This window comes from Chanodichthys erythropterus, chromosome 12 (assembly GCF_024489055.1).
Source record: "Chanodichthys erythropterus isolate Z2021 chromosome 12, ASM2448905v1, whole genome shotgun sequence".
Classification (NCBI taxonomy): domain Eukaryota; kingdom Metazoa; phylum Chordata; class Actinopteri; order Cypriniformes; family Xenocyprididae; genus Chanodichthys; species Chanodichthys erythropterus.
This window is the reverse complement of record NC_090232.1, coordinates 31,246,534-31,274,070: the sequence shown is the minus strand read 5'-3', so window position 1 is coordinate 31,274,070 and position 27,537 is coordinate 31,246,534. Positions and strand designations below refer to the sequence as shown.

The 27,537-nt window shown below is 36.1% G+C and overlaps 1 protein-coding gene across 10 annotated transcripts in view; it reads right to left on the bottom strand.

The window, feature by feature from the left end:
• The window catches only part of dclk2a (doublecortin-like kinase 2a), a 61,482-nt gene extending 34,949 nt beyond the window's left edge, over positions 1 to 26,533 (bottom strand). For all 10 annotated transcript variants that reach the window (XR_010896699.1, XR_010896700.1, XR_010896701.1 and 7 more), the window contains exons 1-2: positions 25,763 to 26,533; positions 16,430 to 16,770 (exon numbers count right to left, since the gene is read on the bottom strand). Coding sequence is in view for 7 of the 10 variants with exons in the window: in XM_067404322.1 (XP_067260423.1) it covers positions 16,430 to 16,770; positions 25,763 to 26,159 (738 nt within the window). In the remaining 3 variants the exon portion in view is untranslated. The remainder of the gene's footprint in view (positions 1 to 16,429; positions 16,771 to 25,762) is intronic.
• Between the last annotated feature and the right edge of the window lie 1,004 nt (positions 26,534 to 27,537).

Genomic DNA, 27,537 nt, shown 5'->3' with positions numbered 1-27,537 from the left:
TTTAATCTCTATGAGGAGTTAATCACAGTGTAAAACATGTCATTTCCTGTTGACTGCGGGTGGCGCTATGATTGTAACTGAATATTGTTATGAAGATGTCTTCAGGTCAGGACTCTAATAAAACATATGAAGTTTAGGGCAGATAAGACATTGTATGCCCGAGCTACAACAACTTCCTGTTTCATGGCGAAACATCAAACTTTGTCAGGGTGCCACGGACACGCCCTTCAGTGAAAACTCTAGATCTTCGCAATTTAACGTCTCAAAGGCCTTTAGATTAGACTGACCAAATATGATATTGATCTGATTAAAGCTCTAGGAGGAGTTCATTAAAGTACAACGTCTGGAAATGGCAAAAACTGCACAAATTTTGCAAAGAAAATTGAAAATATCTGACTTCCTGTTGGTTTTCAGATTTCACTCCAAGAGACTTTTTTGTAGGTATTGGGCTGTTAGATGTGTTTACCAAATTTCATAGCTGTACGTGAAACGTAGTATCAGGGGCACTTCGTTGAAATTGTTTAGGTGGCCCTATCGAGCCATTTTGCCACACTCCATTCTGAAACCAATATCAGACGTAAATTTTCACCACTTCTGACGCATCTGCAAAGTTTCATGAGATTTCGAGTATGTTTCGGCCCTCAAAAAAGTGATTCACCTTACATGGCGAAACATCAGACTTTGTTGGTCACCACGGACACGTCCTTCAACTAAAACTCAAGATCTTTGCAATTTAACATCTCAAAGGCCTTAAAATTAGACTGGCCATATATGATGTTGATCTGGTTTAATCTCTATGAGGAGTTAATCACAGTGTAAAACATGTCATTTCCTGTTGCCCCCAGGTGGCGCTATGACTGTAATTGAATATTGTTATGAAGATGTCTTCAGGTCAGGACTCTAATAAAACATGTGAAGTTTGGGGCAGATCAGACATTGTATGCCCGAGTTACAACAACTTCCTGTTTCATGGCGAAACATCGAACTTTGTCAGGCCGTCACGGACACGCCCTTCAGCGAAAACTCTAGATCTTCGCAATTTAACTTTGCAAAGGCCTTTAGATTAGACTGACCAAATATGATGTTGATCCGATAAAATCTCTGGGAGGAGTTCGTTAAAGAACAACATTTTGAAAATTCAAAATATCTCACTTCCTGTTTGTTTTCAAACTTTGCTCCCAGGGACTTTTTTGTAGGTATTGGGCTGTTACATCTGTCTATTGAATTTCATATTTATACGTGAAATGTATCGTGAAGGGCGCTTAATTGAAATTTTGTAGGTGGCGCTATCAAGCCCTTTTGCCACACCTAATTCTGAAACCAATATCAGATGTAAATTTCCACCACTTCTGACGCGTGTGCAAAGTTTCATGAGTTTTCGAGCATGTATAGGCAGTTTATTTTTGTCTAACTGACTAATGAGCCATGGACACTGAATGACTTTCCTGAGGTAAAAGTAACATCATGTGACATATTCTTTATAAGCTGTTATACTGACTTCTTTCTGTGGTTAAAACACTGATTGAGTGATTATAAGACATGATGCATTTTAGTTGTTCTGTTTATTTTTAAACATGCCTTCAGATGTTTATTCATATTTATTGTGTGCTATAACTAGTAGTAAAGAGGAACAGATAATCGTTTCACTGTCACTTGAACTGAGGCATCTACAATTTGTATAACGCAACATTAAAGAGCATTATAAAATTATATTTATTGTTTCCATTATAAAATTGACAGAATTTAAAAGCTTAGACTTTGTTTTATATCAAAAGTAACAAAGCTTATTGTGATTATTGGATGGGATGCACACTACAAATGATGTTCAGTGAAGTTTTGTTCATTCATGCATCAAATGAAAACAGAATAGTATTGATTCATCAAAATGAAGATGAATTGAAAACAAGAAATCATTATTGTCAACCCTTCAAAACCAAAAAAAATATTTTCTGCCAGATATTTTCAAATGATATTTCAGTGTTTCAGATATGTACCAAATATGCATTCAGTACGAGTAATATACAATGCATCGCCAGGAAATAAAAAAAGAAACAATTTGAGAGCACATGCAAACACACCCACATACACACACAGCCGCAGTGGTAGTGGGCAAAGAATGATGTCCGGATTTCAGCCCACTCCTCCACAAATGGAGGTGGGCAGCAAGAAACAGATGGTCCCAATGTGGAGCTCCATCAAACACACACACACATCGACATGGAATTGAGTGAAAGATCATAGACAGATGGAGAGGAACACAGCTCCCTCTTCCCCTTCATGAGCCTGACACTGTATAGAGAAAGACAAAAAAGGCCAAGAGAGAATTGCTATAAGATCGATCCTGTACTTTATTATCATGATGCTAATGATAAATCAGCTATTCAACAGCCTCTAATGGCAAAAGAGGTGTTTAATCTTTAAATAGCCTCACTTAGAAGTGCAAGGATGGCCGGTCTGTGGAACGGATCTTAAGCAGTATTCCCATCAATCAGCAGATTAGAGGAACATATGAAGAAAAAAAAAAAGAAAAAGAGGAACATATGGGGCCAGTTGTTGGCCTGAGTACAGTGGCAGACTAAAGCCACACTGGGAGACTATTACACATGCCTGAAATATTTTAACTGATATATTGGCTCTGTAAAAAAAAAAAAAAAGAAAAGTAAAGTGTGGAATGTGTTTCTGTAAACGGATTGCCTTCCAAGTGCTTCCGTCAAAACCGTACTTTCGTATTCTTCAAAAAGCTTATGCTGTAAAGTATGTCCTACCCCTTCCCTATTCTACCTATGGGAAAAATGGAACTGGTGCTGCGTTTGTTCCATAAGTAGAATAGGGAAGGCGTAGGACATACAGCGTAAGCTTTTTGAAGAATACGAAAGTGCAGTTTTGGCGGAAGTACTTGGAAGGTGATCATTTGTTTATATAAAGCATATACATTTACATTTTTTTTCCCAAAGATGACCGATAGTTTCGCTATATAATATCCTTATTCCTCGTCAGCTTTCTAAGCTGTCATTTTGACCTTCAACCATTTGGAGGCCACTGAAGTCCATTGTATGGAGAATAATCCTGGAATGTTTTCATCAAAAACCTTCATTTCTTTTCGACTGAAGAAAGAAGGACATGAAGGACATCTTGGATGACACGGGGGTGAGTAAATTATCAGGAAAATTTTTATCTCAAATTGAACTAATCCTTTAAATAAACTGGTAATAAAAAATTAATGCGTAAAAATAAATGTAAACCCAGAAGAATGATTAATTAGCCATTGAAACTTTATTTTATTTAATCATGTTAATATATTACCACTCCTAGTTTCAATAAATAAATAAATAAAAGTTTGTAGAAGTAACAGACATTTCTTTGGGGCTTTCAAATACTGTTTTTGCTAATGGAGTCAAAAAGTTTAAGATTCACTGCACTTTACTTTAAAAGTTTGTGTACATTTTTAATTTTGCAAGATGGCAAAAAATTGACATGGACAGCATGAAAATAACATGCATGGCCCATTCTGAAAACAACAAAAACAACATACTGCAACGTGTATGCTCCTTATGTTTCATTTTGGTTTCATTTTCATTTTGCTCATTATCTCATTATCTCCCTGCTTTATATACCCTAAGGCTGCATCCAAAACTGCATTACTTCCCTACTATCTAGTAGGTAAAAAAAACAGCATGTGACAAAAGAAGCATGTCCGAGTAGGCAAAATGTACCCGGATGACCTACTACATCTGGCAAGATACTGAAGTGTACATACGATGGACACTTAACTATCCCATGAGGCCACAGGAGAGGATTTGTGAATAGCATTGATGCAACGCAACTGATGCTGGCAGGTCACGTGATAATGACAACATGCCGAATGTAGTACATCCGAATTACAATCATACTACACACATTCATACTATTTTTAATGTACTTTTTAACTGGTCATTAAGTAATGTACTTATTCAAAATAAGTACTTACTCAAGAGATAATGTGATTTCGGATGCAGCCTTAGTTTCCTCAGTTTCTTTGTCTGGTATTGTTTATGTCAATGTTTAGTTGAGATTCCGATACTCTGTGTTCTCCTTGCCCATTAAAAGACTATTTTTTTTTATCTTTGATTCCAGTATGTCCATCTACACGTGACACCTACCACCATTTAAATTGTTAAAAACATTTTATTTGTGATTACCAGAATTCTTGGGACATTTTCAAGCTGGAAACTGGTCATGCTCATCTACATGCAGTAACTAGCTTGTACCAATAACAGACCAATGCTGCTCTTCCATATTTGAAACAGCAGGGTGTGAATTCTAAAATAAACATCTGTGCAAAAAATGTGTCACCACACATTGTCAACTTTCTCAGTATTTTGAGAAGTTCTGAGTATTCTAAGCAGTTGTTAAGGTGTTCTGTGGGTTTGCTACGACATTGCTCGTGGTTGCTAGGCTGTTACGATAGATGTTAGATCAAAAAAGTGACTTATTATAATCAACATAACAAATTTCTAAACACGTCTTTCAAGGATCATTTTATTTTAAGTTTCTTACAAGGTGTTTATTAAGACTTGTATTATTAAACTCCTCTAAGTCTTGTCTGGCTTCCAAAGCCCAGTAAAGTACAGGCCTGTGCCTAGAGAGACCCGACAGGGTGCTGAGACTAATAACAGCTCAGCTTTATTTGGCTGACAGTAATGAAGGGTATAAGAGCAGCACTGCTCTACACTGTGTCGAGGCGGAAAGAAAGCAAGCATAGAAATGCTATGAGGGGATGATTTCTATGCTCAAAACAGAGTCACATTGCTGGTATATTGCCGGTTCACTCCATAGGGTGTTTGGGCCCTTATTTGATCTGAAGCAGAATACAAAACAAAACAAAGAGGATAACTTAAGGCAAGATCAGAGCATTAGCCAAATAGACTTGAAGGGGAGAAACAGAACAGCCCCTTTACAGTAGCTCTAGCACATGTCTGATTACTGCTAACTACTCTTAACTTAGCTTTGGTGTTTCTTTCAATCAAAATCAATTACTCACAGGCTTTGGATGAGCTGGAACCTTCTAGGATTAGAGGAGTTTGTCAACCATTAGCTACTGAAGCACAGGAGAGGCTTTCCTCACATCAGCCATAAATAATTGATGCCATTAAAGGGAGCGTTGACAAATGAGCCTTTCACAGAGAAAATTAAGTTACGATTGTGTGTTCAGCAACTGATAAGTTTAAAGTCATGTTTAATGGGGCACTTCTGCTGCAAAATAGATCAGTGAGCTCAGCTGAAAATGAAATAATGCAAAAAGTACTTAATTCAAAGACTGCCAATGACTGGGTTAAGAACAAATCAATAAAATTCTGTGAGTTTATAACTATTCAATATTTTACACATAATATAGTAGGAAAAGACCATATTGTTGTTTCATGCATTATGCAATTGCTAAACATACACTACCATTCAAAAATTTGGGTCAATAAGATTTTTTTTTTTTTTAATTTAATACTCTTATTCAGAAAGGATGTATTAAAGGTGCCCTAGAATTAAAAATTGAATTTACCTTGGCATAGTTGAATAACAAGAGTTCAGTACATGGAAATGACATACAGTGAGTCTCAAACTCCATTGTTTCCTCCTTCTTATTTAAATCTCATTTGTTTAAAAGACCTCCGAAGAACAGGCGAATCGTAGCAGAAAATATCTGACAGTCAGGATCCTTAGTATGTATGCCCCCAATATTTGCATATACCAGCTCATGTTCAAGGCATTCACAAGGGCAGAATGTTTGGATCTGTGCACAGCCGAATCATCAGACTAGGTAAGCAAGCAAGAACAATAGTGGAAAATGGCAGATGGAGCAATAATAACTGACATGATCCATGAAATCATGATATTTTTAGTGATGTTTGTAAATTGTCTTTCTAAATGTTTTGTTAGCATGTTGCTAATGTACTGTTAAATGTGGTTAAAGTTACGATCGTTTATTACTGTATTCACGGAGACAAGACTGACATTATTTTCATTTTTTAAACACTTGCATTCTGTATAATTCATAAACACAACTTCATTCTTTATAAATCTCTCCAACAGTGTGTAATGTTAGCTTTAGCCACGGAGCACCATCAAACTCATTCATAACCAAATGTAAACATCCAAATAAACACTGTACTTACGCAATTAGACATGCTGCATGACAAACACTTTGTAAAGATCCATTTTGAGGGTTATATTAGCTGTGTGAACTTTGTTTATGCTGTTTAAGGCAAGTGCGAGTTCCGGGGGCGGGCAACACGAGAATTTAAAGGGGCCGAAGCCTGAATCGGCGCATATTTAATGATGGCCCAAAATTAACCAGCTATGGGGTATTTTGAAACTTCACAGACACATTCAGGGGGCACCTTAGACTTATATTACATCTTTTGAAAAGACGTTCTACGGCACCTTTAAATTAATTAATTGACAGTAAAGACAGATTCATCTTTGCAGGAATAAATTACTTTTTAAACTATATTAAAAGATAAAAAATGTCATAATAACTGTCATAATATTTCACAATATTACTACATTTTTAAATGCAGCCTTGCTGAGAATAAGAGACTTCCAAAATCTGTCCTCAAACTTTTTAATTCTCATGGCCAATCAGATTGAAGGATAAAAAATATTTATGATGTTATTAAAACCAGTTCATTTAGATGTTACCACATGAAGCATTTTTTTTTTTTTTTAGGTTACCTAACAGTTGTTTACCATTTACTTAACATTTTACATTGGCGTTAAAGCAGCTCTGACAGCTTCAACTGCTCACAAAAGAAAATAAAGGCAGTCTCAGAAGTCGGTCATCAAAATCCTAACTGATGAGGGCGAGGCGGAGAATGGGACATCAGATTTGATTTATCACTGAGATGAGATGAGCTGTCAAACAACAGTAACATCAGCATCATGCCCCCACGCTAAATCTGCTGTGTGGGATTTACACGAGCCTTAAAAACAGCATTATATTTGATGTCTTGCATTTTTTATTTTCCAAAAACTTATGAGTGACAGGAATTGGTGAATGTGTAGGAAGCTGTAGGAATGAGTGCTGTCAATCATTTAAAAAAAAAAAAAAAAAAGAACAAATCAATCGCACTTTTTTCTGCAATTAATCAAGATTATTCACACCTAACCGTAAATTTTTTAATAAAATTTGTAATACTTTCACATTGAATCTCCAAAGTAATGTAGAAACAACAAAGACTGTATATTTTAAATACTTGTTTACTGGCATCTTTTTACTAAGCACTATGAATGAAGGCCAGTATCAATGACACTGATACTGATATCTCTATTAAATGGATTTTTATTAATTATAGCCATTCAACATTACAGTATAATAGAAAGCTATCAATTTTAGCATTTATAAGGCTTTAAAAATATAACAACTTTTAATTTAAAGGGATAGTTCACCCAAAAATGAAAATTCTGTTATCATTTACTCCCCATCAAGTTGTTCCAAACCTGTCTGAATTTCTTGGTTCTGCTGTACACAAAGGAAGGTATTTGGAGGAATGGCAGTAACCAAACAGATCTCACATCCCATTTACTACCATAGTAGGAAAACGTCTCGGGCTACTGGTGTAACCCTTGTTCCCTGAGTAAGGGAATGAGACGCTACATCGAATGACGTGATGGGAACCCATCACGTCATTCGACATACCATCGATAGTTCCCAAAAAGGGAAATAAATACTATGGTAATCAATGGGGGACAAGATCTGTTTGGTTACTGACTCAAGATAAAAAAACGGCCTTTATGTACTGTCATTGAAATCTACAGACGTTATAAGCCCAAAATCTCAAAATTGACCGATGCATGAGAAGGTTCATTGTTTTTTTGACACATGTAACCTTGTAAATAGTGCTTTAAGACTTTCAGGTAGGTCTAACAGGTAAATATACAGAAATTGAATAATCAAACAAATTAAATACAGATTAATCCTTATTAAAGCTACAAAAGTTATTCAGTCAAGACAATAGCAGTGAGTCAATGAGGCATTCAGGTGTTTGTTCACAGAGAGCCGCTTCACAGACAGCGTGCCAGAACAGATTTGAGTTCTTCTTTTTTTTTTTTTTTTTTGCATCTTATAGCACTTAAATGGTTTAATTGCATAAATGATAGCATGATAGCACAGCCTAAGGATGACAGAAAAAAAACTGCATGCTGTGTTAACTGCGTTAACTATTTTTAATGTGCTAAACTGAAAAAAAAAAAAAAAAAATTGCAAAATTAGCATGTTAATTTTGTCAGCCCTAGCAGAAACCAAAAATGAAAAATGACAATAAACAGGAAACTCATGCCAGTGAACAATGGGGCACGTGGAAATCATTTTCTGCACCCGTCAAACTCACTTGATAAAGACTCCAGACTGGGCAGATAAAAACAAAAAAGGGCACTGAGATCACACAGTGTCCCCGCATGGCTCCACTGACACGTTTCTGGTCGTGTGCCAGTTCTGTGTCTCCTAGCGATGCCTGCTGGGGCTGGAGGGCCTGTCATACAAGCCATAGACACCAGACACTCTATTTTGTCTGCTTCTTACATGAAGCATCCACACAGACTATTAGTTATATTAATGCTGCATATGCAGATGGTGATGTTTGTATTAATTAAAAGACAAACAATGACAGTTATTCAGATTCATGATACTTTAAGTTTGACCTCAATTAGTCTTTTAATCCCGATCTGCCCTTAAAACAAGTGAAGCAAATAATGTGTAGGTCCACATGCGCTCTGTTTTGTGTAATAATTCATTTAATTTGAAATATAAGCCTTTCAGGGAGATAAAATCATATCCGATTGCATTATTCCTTCCCTCTGACTGCAAGGTAAAACTAATATGGGTGATTGACAGGTCAAAGAGATTATGTTAGATATCTAAATGAACCCTAGCAGACAGACTGTAAAGTACTGAAAACAAAATGTCCTATTTATTGTTTTAAGTTGACGATCTAATGTGATTTAAAATACCTGAAGAGATGTGATTTGAAGTCTTGTCTCTGCTATCAGATTGTATCAGAAATCATTTGCTTGTTCACATTATTCTGATGTGATACATACACAGATCGCTGTCAGGCTTTTAGTATGCTAATGTACTCCAGGGCTTTGTCAATCACCAACCCCCACTGTCCAGCACCCGACACATATACCCATAGCACCTATTCAGACACTAGAACGCTCTTATTTTTAAATATGTTTTTAGTACCTTTATGGTTCTTGAGAGAGGAAGTGTCCATTGCTCCCTATGCAGGCCTCACGAAGCTATTGGATTTCAACTAAAATATCTTAATTTGTGTTCTGAAGATTAACGAAGGTCTTACAGGTGTGGAAAGGCATGAGGGTAAGCAATAAATGACAGAATTTTCATTTCTGGGTGAACTAACCCTTTAATATTTAAAAATAAATTATGTGCCAAAGCAAAACTACATGCAGAAATATGCATAAAAAATGACTAATTCATTTTTAGAGTCATTAAATGTATTTTTTTTCCTGAAAATGCTATAAAAGTTTTTTTTCAAAACCATAAGAACCTAACAGAAATATAAAACTAAAAACTAGATTATTAAAAGATTTGTCTTTTTCACTGTCATGCACTGTTATTTGTCACTGACCCGAATTCTAATCAGAAGTCTGTCTATGAGTTTTACTTTAACGGGATGTTATTTTAATTGTCCCAGTTTGTTTTGTTGTAGGTCACTTACAGTCACAGCAGACATTTTCTGCTGTGTTATGCATTCATTTTTAGACCCTTTATATATCTAAGGACCACTTATTTTTTTCACTTTTGTTCAAGTCTGCAGCTTTGCAAATCAGATCCCTTTCCAAATATATGCTGAGATTATTGGCTTGGGTACAAAACATGTGTTTGGGACAGAACATATTCATATTTCTGATTTCTAAGCAGATTTGAAAAAGCTTAAGGTCTTAAGATTGATGTAGAGTGTTTTCAACTAATGTACAATGTGACTTTTAAAACCAACAGAGCTCAAATTGTGAGTTTTTGAAGTGCTATTTGTATGGTCAATGAGAAGGCAGCAGGAAGAGATGGAGGCGGAAGGGTGCATAAGGGTTAGCAATGATAACTTAAGTGTACGACCCCTCTTCCCAGCCTCTTGACTACTCACATGGTACCTCCCCTCTGCTATTCCCCTGGAGAGCGACTTGTCCTCATGCAGATTTATAAAACCATCATGGATAGTCTATTACCATGTCATTGGTTTCCATTATCAGCTAATCACAAAGCACACAGCTTTGAGAAGATGTAATGCATCTAACATCTAGGCTAATACATCAAAAATTGGTCTGTTTTATTTACTTATTACTAATTTGGCAACGCAAATGTAAACTCCTGCCAAAGAAAAGTGCATATTCTATCTCTCCATCAGCTTCTGTTATGTAAAACCAAGCAAAGCTCCTTAGAGGGAAAAAACTAAAGGGAAAAAAGCGATTGGCATTCATGGAGTTAGACGTTACGAAGCGTATCTGACTGAGAGAGAGGCTTGTGTTGGCTATTACAGATCCACTAGCCCCCCTAAACACGGCCCACACCTGCCAGCTGCACTTTAAATCCCCCAGCCTTTAGGTTCAATTACAGCAGAGCTGGATGGAGTCTCAGTGGGGTGTCCACGATTCAGCATCCCCACCCCCACCTGCTGAGAATTAGGCTCGGAATGCTCAGAAGCAGATGGCATCCAGTGGCTATCGTGTTAACATGCATGTTACCCCTAAATATTCATTATATACTGTTTGATGAAGGGCTTTCTTTGATTTCAAGGCAATGGCTCGGATGGTTATTTGACCCTGTTTAAAGTGGCATAGCTTATTTAAGGATGTGGTATTGGCTTATAAGAAGTGCAAACATCAAGCTTATTATGTTATATAACAAAATAGCTGATGATGAATATAAACACACTACCATTCAAAAGGTTGGGGTAAGTAAGATTTTTTTTTTTCAATACTCGATACTTTAATTCAGCAGGGACACATTAAAATGATCAAAAGTGACAGTAAAGACATTTATAATGACAATTATAATTCAGCTTTGCCATCACAGAAATAAATTGCATTTTAAAATAGAAAACAGTTATTTTAATTTGTAATAATATTTCACAGTATTACTATTTTTACTGTATTTTTGATCAAATAAATGCCTGGGTGAGTGCAATACATTAAAAAATCTTACCAAGCCCAAACTTTTGGATGATAATGTTAGTGTAAGTTAATATAATATATACACAAATAACAAAAATGCATCCCACCCAATATGACCCTGGCCAATATGGACCCCTGGGTTTCAGTTCTCTGTAGACACTCAAGCGATATCATCAACAGTCTAGTGACACAATATACAGTCTCTCGAGCAGAGGACGTCCTTTTCATCTAGTGTGTTTGCAGCTGTGCATTGAGGACATGCCGCCTCAAACTCTTCACAGTCCTAGTGAGGGTGTACCAACTGTAATCACATATGACATGCAGTGATGTGGATGCCTTGCTTGAAACAACCAAAAAAGCTCTCAAGTAAACACAGTTCTAAAGCAAATTCTGTCTTGTGTGTGTGTACACATATAGTTATATACACACATACACACACCATGAAAGCAATAAGATGTGTATTCAGTGTATGGAAAGCAGCTTAAATGTAAGACAAGTTTCATCTAAGTCAGTCTGATGGATTTGATCTAGTTGGATGTTTCTTGGAAGCTTATATGTATGTCTGCAAATATAAAGTTCCAATTTTAAGGCTTTAATGTTTTTTTCTCTCATCCCCTTTCTCATTCCTCAGTTTTGAAGAGATTCAAAGACGTTAATCTTACTATAATGCTAAGAAAAGACACAGTGAGAGTCCAACTGTACTGAGCTATGTGCTCGTCTCACCATAATCGTTGAGGTGAGCTGAGCACACAAGATAAACTGCAGAGAAACGCATGAGTAGACCAGTTTATGTACAGTATGGGTAAATTGCACAAATACACTTTGGTGTACCAAGACTATTTTTAAAACATTCAAGGCACAAATTAGATATACACCATGTGCAGAATTATTAGGCAAGTTGATTTTCTGATCATAATTTTTTTTCCAAGCACATTTTACCAATTCCAATCAGATGTTCATATTCAGATGTGCTGAATTATAAGGCAGGCTTTCTTTTACAGGCAAAATGAGCCAAAAAAAGAGGTTTAACTCAAAAATTATTAAATACTCAGACAGCTTGAGAGTGACTCCTGAAGGACCAGCACTACATCCTCTTGTACCACTGTTTGAAGAATTTATCTTCCAAAATCTTCAAACAGTGGTACAAGAGGATGTAGTGCTGGTCCTTCAGGAGCCACTCTCAAGCTGTCTGTCTATAAGGCCTATAAAAACCCAGTCTTCATGTATTTTATAACACTTCAGCTTGTGATTCTTATTAAGAATGGGTCATTTTTTAGGATTCTTAAGCTAACCTAAGTCTCTGAGATCTTGACACCTTGCACTTCTGGAGACTCCAGGTAGGTTGCAGTTCTGGAAAATGGTGGCGCTGGAGACTAAAGGATTCCTGATGGTTTCACACTTAATTCTTCACCTTAATTCTTAATTATTTTGCAGTTAATATGTGTCTTTTCTTTTCCACTTGTTTTTATATGAGCCCGCTGACCCAGTGAGCATTTTGCTGTCCCTTGGTCATGCTTTAACTTTGCAATTTCTAGTATTGCATTAGTATTGCGTCCTTCTCATGAGTATTTACTAATTTTTGAGTTAAATCTCTTTTTTGGCTCATTTTGACTGTGAAAGAAATCCTGCCTATAAGGCATTTTTCATTTCCAGCCTTCATGAACAATTATATATCACTTATAAATGATTAAAAACAATATTAATAGTAGTTATTAAGATTGATGTGGATTGGAATTGGTAAAATGTGCTTGTAAAAAAAAAATATGATCAGAAAATCAACTTGCCTAATAATTCTGCACACAGTGTATTAGATATGTGTTACAATGTAATAAAAATGCTAATCAACCAAGCACTAAAAGAGTTGCTACTTATAAAAATATTTCCCCCTAAGTCTATTCGACTTTGATAAACAGGGATGTTCCTGAATTTACTTAAAGGCATGGGTATCACTGCAGTGCTATCCAATCATGCATTTTTAATACTTATCAGCGACAAACCATGCTATTTGTGTGTTTGCCATGAGCTACTCCCACTGAGCCACTCACAAACATCAGGATTCCCTGTGCTGCGGGGTAGATGACATGTTCATCCCAATCATGGACAACACTAGAGCCTTAATGGTAAACTGCCATTGGCTGCTCAATAATAGCTAAAGTCTATGAATAATGTAGAGCACTTTTGGCTAAAAGTCCATTTCACAGGTTAAGACTGCTTGACATAAAGTGCATTTTAATGGTTTTCTACAAATATTTGTGGAGGTAGGAGTGCAACCATACTTAGATGCCACGTTAAGTAAGATTAGAAGAGTAAAAGATCTTTTTCAAAACAAGAAAATATACATGTGAATGTTTTTAACAATAAATAAATAGCAGACAAGATGTGATTAAGAGGGAGCATGTGAATATTGAAATGAAAGGGCCAAAAACAGAGCCCTGTGGGACTCCTTGGAACTTTTGGAATTAGGTCAAAGGGTCTTAAAAGAACAGTCAAAAAATAATGACAATGGGTCTCATTCATAAAACATTCATAAATATACGAGTAAATATGTGAGTGATTTGCGTGTAAAGAGAACTTCCCGAAAACTCTTCTCCTGATTCACAAATACTTCATAAACGTCAGAAGTGATAGTGAAATGTGTGTGTTAATGAATTCCAATCAGTCGTAAATGGGACGCGCGTGCACGCTCATTCTCAATTACCATAAATCCCGCCCATTAAATCCGACTGACAACTATATATGGTCATCATATTATGACACCAAACAAAGGATTTTGGCCATTTTATAAGAAACAATTTCCATAACAATTAAGGGGCCATTAGTTTGCCCAGCCCTATTGAAATCAATTAATTATTTGATTAAAGTGCTCCATTTGCAGATACTATTACTGGCTCTCACAATAAAAGTAAAAAGAAAAACCGTATGTAATTACTATATATAATATTTTTTCAAAATGCTGTGTAAATATGTACCTTATTAAGGTGAATTAAAATGCAGCCTTATTAATGAGCAAAACGTTCGGATGTTAAACGCACTATTTACGCGTGGCTGGGAGCAAGTGTAGATTTCTTTCGTACCAACTAACATTTGGAAAATACGAACATTTTAATGAATCCGAAAATTTACGCCAGAACCACTTTACACACGATTTACACAAAAATTCGTTCTGCTCGTGTTTCATGAATGAGACCCAATATTTCTTCCACCAATATCATGCACCCAAATAACAGAGGACGAGGTGAGTGACTTATTTCAACTACTTTCCTTGTATTCTTTACTCATACAAAACCAGTCTAAGACATTACCATAATAGTTCGACATTCACATTTGCCAAGCAATTCTTGGAGGCAGTTTTGCATAATTAAGGCAGATCAAGCCGGGACAGACTTTAAATATGCGCATGAGTTCTCTCACTAAATTCCAAAGAGATTCACAGTGGCCGAGAGGCAGCCAGGAGCTCTCTATGAACAATTCACCACTGCCGAGTCGAATCCCCAACGACATCATCAAGACATGTCAGCTATCCACATACCCCACGTACCCCGGCTTTTTGAAAGAGAACAGAGGAGGCTGATTCCCCTGCCCTCATAAGATTTCTGCATGAAGATTCTTCAGAATTTCTTCTGTATAGAACAATAAGTATTCTTCATTTGCTGAAAATCCACATTTTAATTTTTAGGAAACAAAAGATACATTGTATGAAAAAGCTTTAAAGGATAAGGAAGTCTGGGTGTATAGATGAAAGAAGATAAAAACAGTGGTACCCACTACGTATTGAATACTGTCTCTGTTGGAAATACCATGGCTGAATGCTCAGTATCCCTATCATAACCAGAATAATAATTGTGCTTTCTAAAAGTTCTTAACATTATACTTTGCCAAACACTAGGTACCAATATAATGTGCGTTCCTGACTACTTTTTTCCAGATACTGCTGTAAATAACCAAAGTATTTTGATCATTTCTGGTCAAGCAATTAATATATTTACAAAGATAAACAGAATATGAATGAATGATGTGAAGCTGCAACAGAATCAAACACATTAATTTACTTGACACTTTGCTGTCCTTAGAATGAACTGCAGATAACCACATAAATGAAATGAGAATTACTTGTTTTAGTGTCCTAACAATCACAGAGGTGACTAAAGTCATGCCCCATCTGGATTTCCTGTCTGGATTGGCTCAAGCACGTTCACAATTAAATAGGGTTCAGGTGGCCATTACCAGCTCCTGGTGTATAATTCTGCCCTATCTATACTACAAAAGCTCAGATCATTATTTGAGAGTATCTTGAGGGTAGCATCCATTCACATTTATTAAAGGTGATAAAATATTAAAGTGTAGCCTCATTTTTTCAGGACATTGCTCTATTGGAGCATTAAAAAATATTTTAGTTTAAATATATCGTAAATGTATGTATAGCATCAATTGGAGGAATCCAATGAAATAGATTAAATGCAGGTGACTTGTTTATATATTTAATAGGACTAACTGATAAATGTTAACTTCTAGAACAACTAATGTACTGATATGTAATCAATATATCTGTACATTTAAAAAACGGTAACACTTTACAATAAGGTTCATTAGGTATTATATTAACTAACATTAACTAACCATGAGCAATACATTTGTTACTGTATTTACTAATAAATAACAGTTGTTCATTGTTTGTTCATGTTAATTCACAGTGCATTAACTAATGTTAACAAAATTTTAATAATGTATTAGTAAATGTTGAAATTAACATTAACAACGATTAATAAATGCTGTATAAGTGCAGTTCATTTTTAGTTCATGTTAAGTAATGTACTTGACTAATGTTAACTAATGAACCTTATTGTAAAGTGTTACCAAAAAAAAACTTAGTAAACCATCTCCAGAGATAACATTTCAAAAATCCATTTGATGGATAAAATGTCAAAAACTGAAAAAAAGAAAGGGGGAAAAAAATGCATGGGTGCTTGAGGAAAATTTGTTCCTCATGAAGAGAGGTACTAAAGTTAGTAACAGACCCAAAGTTTAGACAGTCTTAGCATAGGGATAAAAAGTAATAGCTTTTCAAAGTAAAGATGTTCAAATGATACTAGGCCAGAGCAGATGTAATACGCTTAGTTTCCTATGGTTTCCAGACAATGCCAGAGCATAAATCACTTTTCAGATTAATGATGCTGTTAAAACCATAGGGACCATTTTAATCACCTTTAAGCTTTAGTTAATATCTTTATTTAAATATTTTTTTTAAATGGCTTTTCGATCTTTCACTTACTTGTTTGCCCTCCAGAGTGTAGAGTCTCTTCACAGCCCCAGAGTCCAGTTTAATGGCATCAGTGATGTCCGTGAGCACCTGCTCAAAGGAGTGAGCCGTCTTCTTATTCAAAAGGATCCGGACAGCCTTGCGCGGTTTGACGCCACTCCTGATGACCGTCACCAGCTTGGGTTTGATGTAGTCTTTGCTCTCTCGTTCTCTGAACTCATTCTTTGAAGTGGTAAGAGACGGCATCGAACGGGACGTCCCAGTCTTCACATTGACTGACCAATTGGGATTAACGTTCTTAGTGTAGTCCACTTTACGGTAGGGTTCGTTGGAAGCACACACATAGCTTTCTCCTGCCAAATCGGAAGAAGAGAGTAAGATGAATGGAATTATGTTCTGTGCAAAATGTATGAATAGATACAGCTTATTTTTACTTTATTAGATACTGACTAAAGAGAAATTAAACCAAACATATAATAAAAAAATTTATAGAATTTATTCTAACAAATCTGATAAGGAAGCCCAGTTCTGCAGTGAAACAGAAAATAAAACAGATAATTGTGAGACAAAGTTTAAAAGAAGAAATAAAGAAACACTGTGAGATATAAAGTTACAGTTATGAGTTATGAGAATTTTGGAATGTAAAACTGCAATTATGAGAACGAATGTCTTAATTGTGAGATATAAAGTCACAACTGTGAGATCTACAGTCACATTGTGAGTTTTAAAGTCATATTTCTGAGATAAAGTTACAATTCTTAGATACAGTTGCAAAGAAAAGTATTCTACCACTTGTAGAATCTGTGAAAATGTGCATCTTTTATGTAAAATATCTTACTCGAAGTCCTGAGTAAGATATTTTACATATAAGATGTTTACATATAATCCATCAGACACCCCCCAACTATTTATGTATCATGTTTTTTTCTGGAGCATCAGTGAATGTTTGAACCTTTTTTAATAGTTGTGTTTGAGTCCCTCAGTTATCCTCAGTGTGAAAAGACGGATCTCAAAATCATTCAGACACTGCTGGAAAGGGTTCAAATATGCAAAAATGCTTGAAAACTGAAGAATCTGCAGGACCTGGAGGATTTTTCTGAAGAACAGAGCTCAGTTTAACTGCTCAAGACAAACAAGAGACTCATGAACAACCATCACAAAACAAAAAAACAGCCGTAGATCATCAGGTAACCACACACAGTATTAAGAATCAATGGTTCACATACTTATGAATGGGGTTATTTTAATAAATTCAGCATTTTTTTTTTTTGTCTTGTGGATTATATGTAAACATAATTTTTTACTTATGTTACTTACTTTTATGTAAAATATCTTACTCAGGACAGTACTAAATAAAAAATAACATGCATTTTGTATGATCTCACTTATTTTATTAAAATTATTCACATTTTCACAGAATCTGCAAGTGGTTCACTTACTTTTTCTTGCGACTGTATAGGCACAATTGTGTGATATGAAGATGAAGCCATAATCATGAGGTTTAGAACTTTGCAGTTCTGAGATATGAAGTTGCAGTTGTGAAATGTAAAGTCACAATTTATGTATTAGTATAAATATATTATTACAGTTCTTTTTTTTTACTCTGAGACAGACACATGCTGTCACATTGAGTCACGAGGCATACTGGATGTAAGGATCTTTGAATAACCGACCATAAACAGAAGAATCTCAGGAGTTTAAGGGTATGTTTACACAACAATGATCTACAAAAAAACAGAAAAAATTTTCCTTTGTGTTTTTTCGCATACAGACAATGTTGTCAAAACTATTCACAAGGATCCGTGAAAACGACTAGGCCTAAAACCGCTGTACCATGCATGCCAGGCCAGTAGTTGGTGATGTCACTATGTAAAAACAATACATGCCTACAGACTGGACACATAATATGCATGCTCATGACGTCACCATTTTAACAAAAATCTTGTTTTTGTAGTTTACACAGAGACGATAACAATATAATTTTTAAAAAACTTGCACTTTGAAAAAGGTTTGCGGTTTCAGGCCCCCAAACTACAGTTGTGGTGTAAATGAACGGCTAAAAAAAAACACATAAAAAGTTTCCCCTATTTAGTTGAAAACAGTGCAATGAAAACATCCCCTAAATGTACTGGATAACGATCAACTAAACTAGACACAGGTGATGAACATAATCAGTAACCAAGGAAACAAATAAGAACTGTGAAACCATGACAACCAAGGGAACAGGAACTAAACACAGGAACTGAGAATACGGGAACAAAATAATAAAATGAAAATCATAATAAGACTCCAGAATGAACCAAACTAGCCATGATACATGCTTCCATATGAAAGACCTCAGGACCTATCCAACAATTTGTAACTGCCATTATAAATGTACACATCCAAGATACCCAGAGACTGCAAAGAGTTGGGTTGGGTTAAATAAAATAAAAATAAAAACACTTATCCCATCTGTGACCCCAGCTCTGCCTGTCCACACTTTTCAGCTGTGGTTTTGGACAAAGTCCAAGGCAAAGTATTTTCCTTTTTGCAGGAATTCCAGTGTAACTGTTGGCAAGTATGCACTCCCATTCCCACAGCGATACTTCACAACCCAATAGACCATATAAATGAATACCACAAGAATGAAACATTATTGCCCAAGTAATGTTGCATTAATACTTTCGTTATGGAGTTCACTATGACATTTTTTTCATTAAACTGAACATCGGCTTGTTTGATAGACATTATGTTAAATACTTAAAGCCCATGAAAGTGTGTGCATGGCAGCATAAAGGCCATGCCTGTTTATGTGTGATGGCACATCTTGGCACTACAGCAGAGGCAGCTGGTCTGAAAATGGAGCTTTGTCATCCTGAGGAGTGCATTACTGTCAGGACAAAAGACAGGCCAGTGTATCAAAAGAGGACAAACAACCCTCGAAACCAAACATTCCCTCCTGCTTCCTACCTACCTCAAAGAAAACATGTCTGAATGTGTTTTTTGCAACATGAGTTGACTTTTGATGAAATAGCAGGAAAAACCGATATATTAGCGATATATTCAATTTGTAACTTAAGATACCAATCAAAATGACTTTGTGTGATATATTTTGTATACTATTTTTTCCATTTACTATGTTAGTTTCATTCCTCTACTTTGATTTGTCAAGATATTCAGTATAACATCATTCTTACTCTTGTGATTTTGCTTAATGTTTGCTGATCAGATTAAGCTTTATGGTAGCAAAGTGATCCATGTGATAAAGTTGGCATGATTTGTAAGTTGTGATAGTCTTTTCTTTCCTATTTTGACATATATCTGAGTGAGATGGCTTCTCGAACAAGAACAAAATACAAGGTGGGATTTGATTTTGACCATCAGGAATTTATTCGATCATTGGATTGTCGTGTTTTGCTATTGGTTGATCTAATGTGAGTGACAGGTTGACAATGTGAGTCATGGTGTGAGTCAAGCCCTCGGCCCTCAGTCCCACCAGTTGCACCGCTCTAAGCTTTCTATGGATGAGGAATGAATTGACCAATACAATTCTAAATACATACAGACTGATAATTCTTTTCTTAAATCTAACCCTAAACCTTATTAAAAGTACCTTTAAAGGTGCCCTAGATTCAAAAATTGAATTTATATTGGTATAGTTAAATAACAAGAGTTCAGTACATGGAAAAGACATATAGTGAGTCTCAAACCCCATTGTTTCCTCCTTCTTATATAAATCTCATTTGTTACAAAAGACCTCAGAAGAACAGGCGAATCTCAACATAACACCGACTGTTATGTAACAGTCGGGGTGTACCCCCTCAATATTTGCATATGCCAGCCCATGTTCCCAACATTATGAAAGGGATTACACGTCTGGATCTGTGCACAGCCGAATCAACAGACTAGGTAAGCAAGCAAGAACAATAGCGAAAAATTGGCAGATGGAGCAGTAATAACTGACATGATCCATGATATCATGATATTTTTAGTGATATTTGTAAATTGTCTTTCTAAATGTTTCGTTAGCATGTTGCTAATGTCCTGTTAAATGTGGTTAAAGTTACCATCGTTTCTTACTGTATTCACGGAGACAAGAGTCATCGCTATTTTAATTTTTTAAACACTTGCAGTCTGTATAATTCATAAACACAACTTCATTCTTTATAAATCTCTCCAACAGTGTAGCATTAGCCGTTAGCCACGGAGCACTATCAAACTCACTCAGAATCAAATGTAAACATCCAAATAAACACTGTACTTACGCGATTAGGCATGCTGCATGACGAACACTTTGTAAAGATCCATTTTGAGGGTTATATTAGCTGTTTGAACTTTTTTTATGTTGTTTAAGGCAAGCGCGAGCCCCGTGGGCGGGGAGCGTCAGCATTTAAAGGGCCAAACACCCTGAATCGGCTCATTTATAATGATGCCCCAAAATAGGCAGTTAAAAAAATGAATTTAAAAAAATCTATGGGGTATTTTGAGCTGAAACTTCACAGACACATTCAGGGGACACCTTAGACTTATATTACATCTTCCAAGTTCTAGGGCACCTTTAACATATTTTGACTTTTCATTTTAAACAAGCAACAGACTGATGCCTGTTGAAATGCTGTTGCTAGACAACTAATTAAAGTCAACAGGGAAATTTTGCATACCAGTTGCATGTAAAAGGTTATTTCTGCATATAAAGAGTCTCTAAACTAGAGCTATAGATACGCTGTGCCAGGAGGTCACGTTGATCCAACACAGTTCTAATTAACACCACTTGAATTTGAAGTTTATAACCTCAAAAATAGAAACAGAATATGTCTGGATCAAATACATGATTTAATGTTTGAGAATATATTTATGTTTCAAACAGAAAAAAAATGAGCAAACAATGGCTAAATATAAATCATCATTGCTCTTGGCTATGCATACTATGCACACCAAAATGTTGAGCTTCATTGCATAAGCACTATTCAGAGAAAAAGAAAAAAAAAATCTGAATTTTAATCTAAATCTGAATTGCAAAGTTTATAGCCCCTGGTGAAACTAGTGGCATCAAACTGAGAGGAAAATCATATATATATATTCATATCGGTTACACTTTACACTAAGGTTGATTAGTTAAACATTAGTTAATGTATTAACTAACATGAACTGACCATGAGCAATACATTTGTTACTGTATTTACTAATCTTAGTTAACATTAGTGAATGAAAATACAGTTGTTCATTGTTTGTTCATGTTAGTTCACAGTGCATTAACTAATGTTAACAAGATTTTATTAATGTATTAGTAAATGTTTAAATTTAAATTCATTATTAGTTCATGTGGTAACACTTTACTTGAAGGGGTGTGCATAAGAGGGTTTATGCATGTTTATGACAACTGTCATTAAATGTCATTCGCTCAATTATGTCATTTTTAATGCAAAGATGACATTGTTTGAGATGTCTTTGTTACGACAACTTGACATAAACCAACACATCATAATCTGTCATAAACATGACATAGCAGATTAATCATCAAACTTAAAAAACTACTTAGCTTTATGGGTTAACATTACATTACATTATTTTGGTAACATTTCAGTATAGGGAACACATATATAAACGATTAACTATGACTTTTCTCTCAATAAACTCTTAATTTACTGCTTATTATAGTTAATTGTTAGGTTTAGGTATTGGGTAGGATTAAGAATCTAGAATATGGTCATGCAGAATAAGGCATTAATATGTGCTTTAAAAGTACTAATAAATAGCCAATATTTTAGCCATATGAAGGCTAATAGTAATAAGCAACTAGTTAAAAGACCCTAAAATAAAGTGTTACCATTATTTTATAACAGTATCATCTTTTTTAAGAAATTTGAAATTGTCTATTAACTGACCTTCTGTTGGAGGAAAAAAAAAAACAAACAAAAAAAACATGAAATGAAAAATATTCATGACACCGTTATAAAATTATTTGTCAGAGTATTGTCACTTAATGACATTTTAATGACAAGTTAAATTTGTACCACTGTACTTGAGCTCAAGATACATATTCATGACACTATTATAATGGCCTCATGACAGCCAATGTCAAAACCAACCAAATGACAGTTTAATGTAATGTTAACCCATAAAGCTAAATGATGTCAAGTTATCATGACAAAGACACTGACAGGTTATGATGTATTGGTTTATGTCAAGTTGTCATAACTCAGACATCTCAAACAATGTCATCTTTGCATTAAAAATGACATAATTGAGCGAATGACACTTAATGACAGTTGTCATAAACATTCATAAAACCTCCTTCATATTCATGACGTGTCATAATTATGAAGGTGTCATGTCAGTCTTATGCACACCCCTTCAAGTAAAGTGTTACCATATATATATATATATATATATATATATATATATATATATACATATGATCATATATATTTCTCATCTTAGTAGCTAAGAGAGGCAACTGAGAACATATGACTCACCTAGTGTGAATGAAACATTTGTTTATTCACATGAGAGCATGAAGAAATGTGTAATATAACAACATACATGGTCTGTGTGCTTTGATGCACAAAATATGTCATGTTTAGTTTACAGTACATATTAAAGGCGGGGTATGTATTTTTCCAAAAATGCTGTTCGACATTGCTGATGTTTGAAATCAACCCAAACAAACACACCCCTTTCTTCATTGCTCCGCCTCCAAAACGCACCCTCCAATCCTAACCACCCTGCTCAGAGTCTGTCTCGAACCCCGGCCCATCCACTGCTGGCAGGCGAGGCGAGTGCACTAACAATGACGCCAAACACCGCATTTCTCTAGCGGTCATCAGTGTACCGTGTTTTACCTGCACAACTCTCACAAGCTGGCCACTGTTACACACACAATGCGAGAGTCTGGATGTCTGTTTATCACAGCTGATGTGCAACAAAATTCTTCACGAAAAATAAAGCGCAGATGATGAACGAACGAAAAGGAAACACAAAAAATTAACATACACTACACAAGAGTAAATTCAAACAAGAGTTTGTTGTTAGCCACCAACAGCACAGCAGCTCCAGACAATCAATGACACTCAAAAAGTCAAAGCAGCCTCTGCATCTGTTTTCAGGCCTTCCCACTTACCTCTCTCCAGCACTGGAAAGCTTTTCTAATTTTAACGCTGGTCCTAAAGTGCTTGCTAAGTCATATACCTTCATTCTTGTGATATTCTTTTGAGCTCTTTTGTATTGTGTCTCATCTCTCTTTCTGTGTTTTTTTTTTTTTTCTTTTCAAATCTCCCTCTTGCTCATTCTGTCTCCTCGGCCATCATACGCCCCCTAATGCTGATTGTTTAGATGTTTGTTGTTGGTGTCGGCCCAACTAACTTCCAAACAGTGTTGTTGAAAAAATACATACCCCCCCCCCCTTTAAAATATAGCAAAATTACAATAGAAACCCAAAAGCCAGGCAATGGTAATGCCATGCATGCAGATTTGTAAAGTATTTTCAGATAAATAAATACTTCATACTAATAAATCAAGATTTAGTTCTACCAATGACCCCAGAACTACAACCATTCATCCACAACATAAATGTCATTGTTACCGCCACTGGATCATAAAATCTCAATTTCACCCAGTTTGCCTCAGAAATAGGAGGGAGGGACTCCCAAGGCACTGGGCTTTATTAAGCTGAGAAATTAACAAAAGGCTAATTAATGAAGTAGACTCCAGATGGGGTCACTATTACTGACGAAAATCTGACCCAAAATCAGATGGCAGCTATTTGACATAATATGTGTGTGGGTGGGAAATATAGTAATATGGATGTCATTCACATGGGCCTCAGGTGTGGACTGGAACAACCACAAGGGTTACGAACCCTCCATCACCCTCCCATAACCAGTCATGCCTTGTCGCCAGATGGGACCCTGATGTACAACAAAGTTAGGTTTGCCAGCACAATAAGCAGTGTCACTACAAACACTCCAACATACTGTAGCTGCCTGTTCCTGGCGATCTTTAGCAAATAGCATTCATAGCTTTGATCATGCGTGTGTAAGACTTTACACAGATTTGTAACACAAAAGAGAACTAAGCCAACCCTCAGTCAGCGTGAAGAGATGCTGAGCTCGGCACTTCAAATGCAAAGCACTTGTACAATTGCATCATTGAGCAAACACAGAGCCACATTCTGCGTCACAATCTCACATGCAGCTGGAATTGTGCTTGCAAACTAATTTAGTAAAATATATACTTATACAACTTGAATTGTGTGTTTAGAATAACATGATTTTCCACATTAAAAGCTTTAATTATGCAATGAATTCTCCATTCAATCTATTGTTGAAATACCACAGTGCAACAACAAGACCCAGAAATGTATTTATTTATTCTAAAGACAGTCTAGTCTACATACTATAACACAACTATATCAAAAAGGTATTCTAAGAGCACATTATTAACGTTTAGATAAAGCAATACATTCATTTTGAGTGAGTAATGGCTTGCATAATCATTGTCAGTTAAAGGAATAGTTTGCCAAAAAAAAAAAAAAAAAAATCAATTCTGCCTTGTTTACTCACTGATGTGCCAAATCTTTATGACTTTTTTGAAATATGTCTCAGTGTTTTTTGTCTGTACAGTGAAAGTCAGCAGATCCATTATTGTTTTGGACCCTGCTGACTTTCATTATATGCATAAAAACAGTTTAAACAATATTCCTTTGTGTTCCACAGATGGAACAAGGTGAGGGTAAATAAATGACAGAATTTTCATTTTTGGGTGAGCGATTTAAGATTTAAGATCCCGTTCCATGTCTATTTTAAAGTTTAGTCAGGCAAGGAATGGGGACCTTATGATTGTGGCCTTAAGTGACTTACTGAAGAGACTTACTGTATCTTACTCAATACTCTTCATCAGCTAATAGTGAATTAAGTACAGTAGCCTAAACTAAGCCCAGTGGGTTAGATTGTCCTTGTTTATCATGGCTTGTAATATTTAAAGTTAACTCTGAAAATTAGACAGACTTTATATACATATAAGTACAGTGAATTTTTATTTTATTACATTTTGTATGTTTAGCTATATTAACATTAGCCTACAGTTACCTTTTTATTTTATTTATTTATGTATTTGCAATGTCTTCGCAATATGCAGACCAGTCAAGTCAGTAAGTAGACAACTAAAAATTGCAGCGTGAATTGAAAATCCAGTATGTATGTGCGTGAGAGATTTGGAAAAGTTACCTACACTGACAACATTGCTAACAATGCATTCTTGTGGGAAGTGGGATCATGCCATTGCCAGTTGTGCTTTATTGGATGTCACATGGATTTTTAAGTGTCGTTGTGTCTACATTTGCACCTGCACAATCTTCAGTCTCACCTTCAAGTAACTCGTCCAGGCTGGTGATCTTCTTTCCCCCTTCTACAGCATAGATGCTCCGGACTCCCTGCGGTAAATTCACATTATCAGAGAGGGAGCGGGTGAGCTCCATCAGCAGCGCGTCGAAAGACCTGAAGCGGTCACCGGACACCGCGTACACCAAGCCCTTGAAGTACTTATCACCATTCCGATAGAAGCGAACTTTTTTCGCTTTCTTTTCGGAGGTGAGCGACTGCAGAGTGCGTGTGCGGTAGAAGCTACAGTGCGCGCTATGAGCGGGACTGGGCACGAGCCCATTACCCCGCGAGCCAGAATGAGAACCGCCGCTGCCTCGCGGGGACCGGTGACTCTTCTCGCGCTCCTCGAAATGCTCCCACTCGATGCTTCTGCTGGACATGTTTATTTCCTTAAAGTCAAAGCGCTGGACCTTGAAAAAAAAAAAGCTTGTTTTTGTGGTGTTATTTCTGAATAATTGCACCGGTTGTCTTTCGTGGTAGCCTATTTCTTCCTTTTTTTAGGACAAATTAGATTTTTCTGTAAGAAACCAGTCAAAGCAGTTGTTCTCTTCAACTTTTTATACAGCTAAAGAAGGAAGACTTGTTAAAAATATATATATTACGAGAAATAAATGGATGTGAAAGTCCTAGTAGTCCACAAATGCAGGAACTGTACAATTCAAGGACAGACGCTATAGTTGGGGTGAGTCCCGATCATGATGAGATGAGACGCGCAGAGCTGTATGTGCGCATGCTGGACACGCGTGACCGTCCGCTGTTCTCTTCATCCCTTCACTGGCACTCATATCAGGCCAACACTCACCACACACCTACATGAAAGCCACGGAGGAGAGGACAAGAGCTACTCCTCCTCAGGGTCCTAAAACACCAATCTATTATTTCTCTACGAACGCAGTTGTTTTCAACCGTGAGCCACTAGGGGGCCTCGCACCTTTCTCAAGGGACAGAAATGATTTAAAGGCACAATATGTAAGATTTTTGAAGTAAAATATCCAAAAACCACTAAGCCAGTGTTATATTTTACAGTACTTACAATATCCCAAATGTTTCCAACTATTTGTAAATTGATAGAAAATCGCAATTTTAACAAAGATACAAGACATATTCACATTACCCTCGGTTTGCAGTTTTATTTTGTAGAAACCATGGAAACACCAAAGACTCTTTAATATATTATGTGTTTTACTAGGGAACTGTTTGGTTACATTAATAGACAGAAAACGAAATTGTTATATAGTTCAACATGTTTAGTCTTATTGTTTAAATATAGGTATTTCCAAGAGTACATGCCTCAGAGAAAAACACTATTTTGTCAAGTAGCTAATTAACACAGCATTTTCTCCATCAAACAATAAGTTTTAAAATTAATTGCATGCCATTTATAATATAGTAGCATTTATTAATATATGAGATTCTAATATTGATCTAGCTTACTGCAGTATGCAACAAGTGTCTTACAGCAGCCGCCGAGTGAACGCACAGTAACGTTATAACATCATTTTCAACACAGTCAAATGTATCTAATATGATAAACAGCGCTGTGTTACCTCATGTGCTTGAGCGGAAGAAGCGGAAGCGGTGACTGCAGCATAATAAAAGTTCCTCTGCTTGCAAGGCATGTCGCATTTGTCTCTCATTACCAATTGCTCCTGCGGCCTCGTTCAGCTCCCACAGCATGGGCTTCATACTACAATAACGTTAAAAATCTCATCCATGAACATGATTTCTGCCGGAGTCCTGTCCCGATTCTTTTCCACA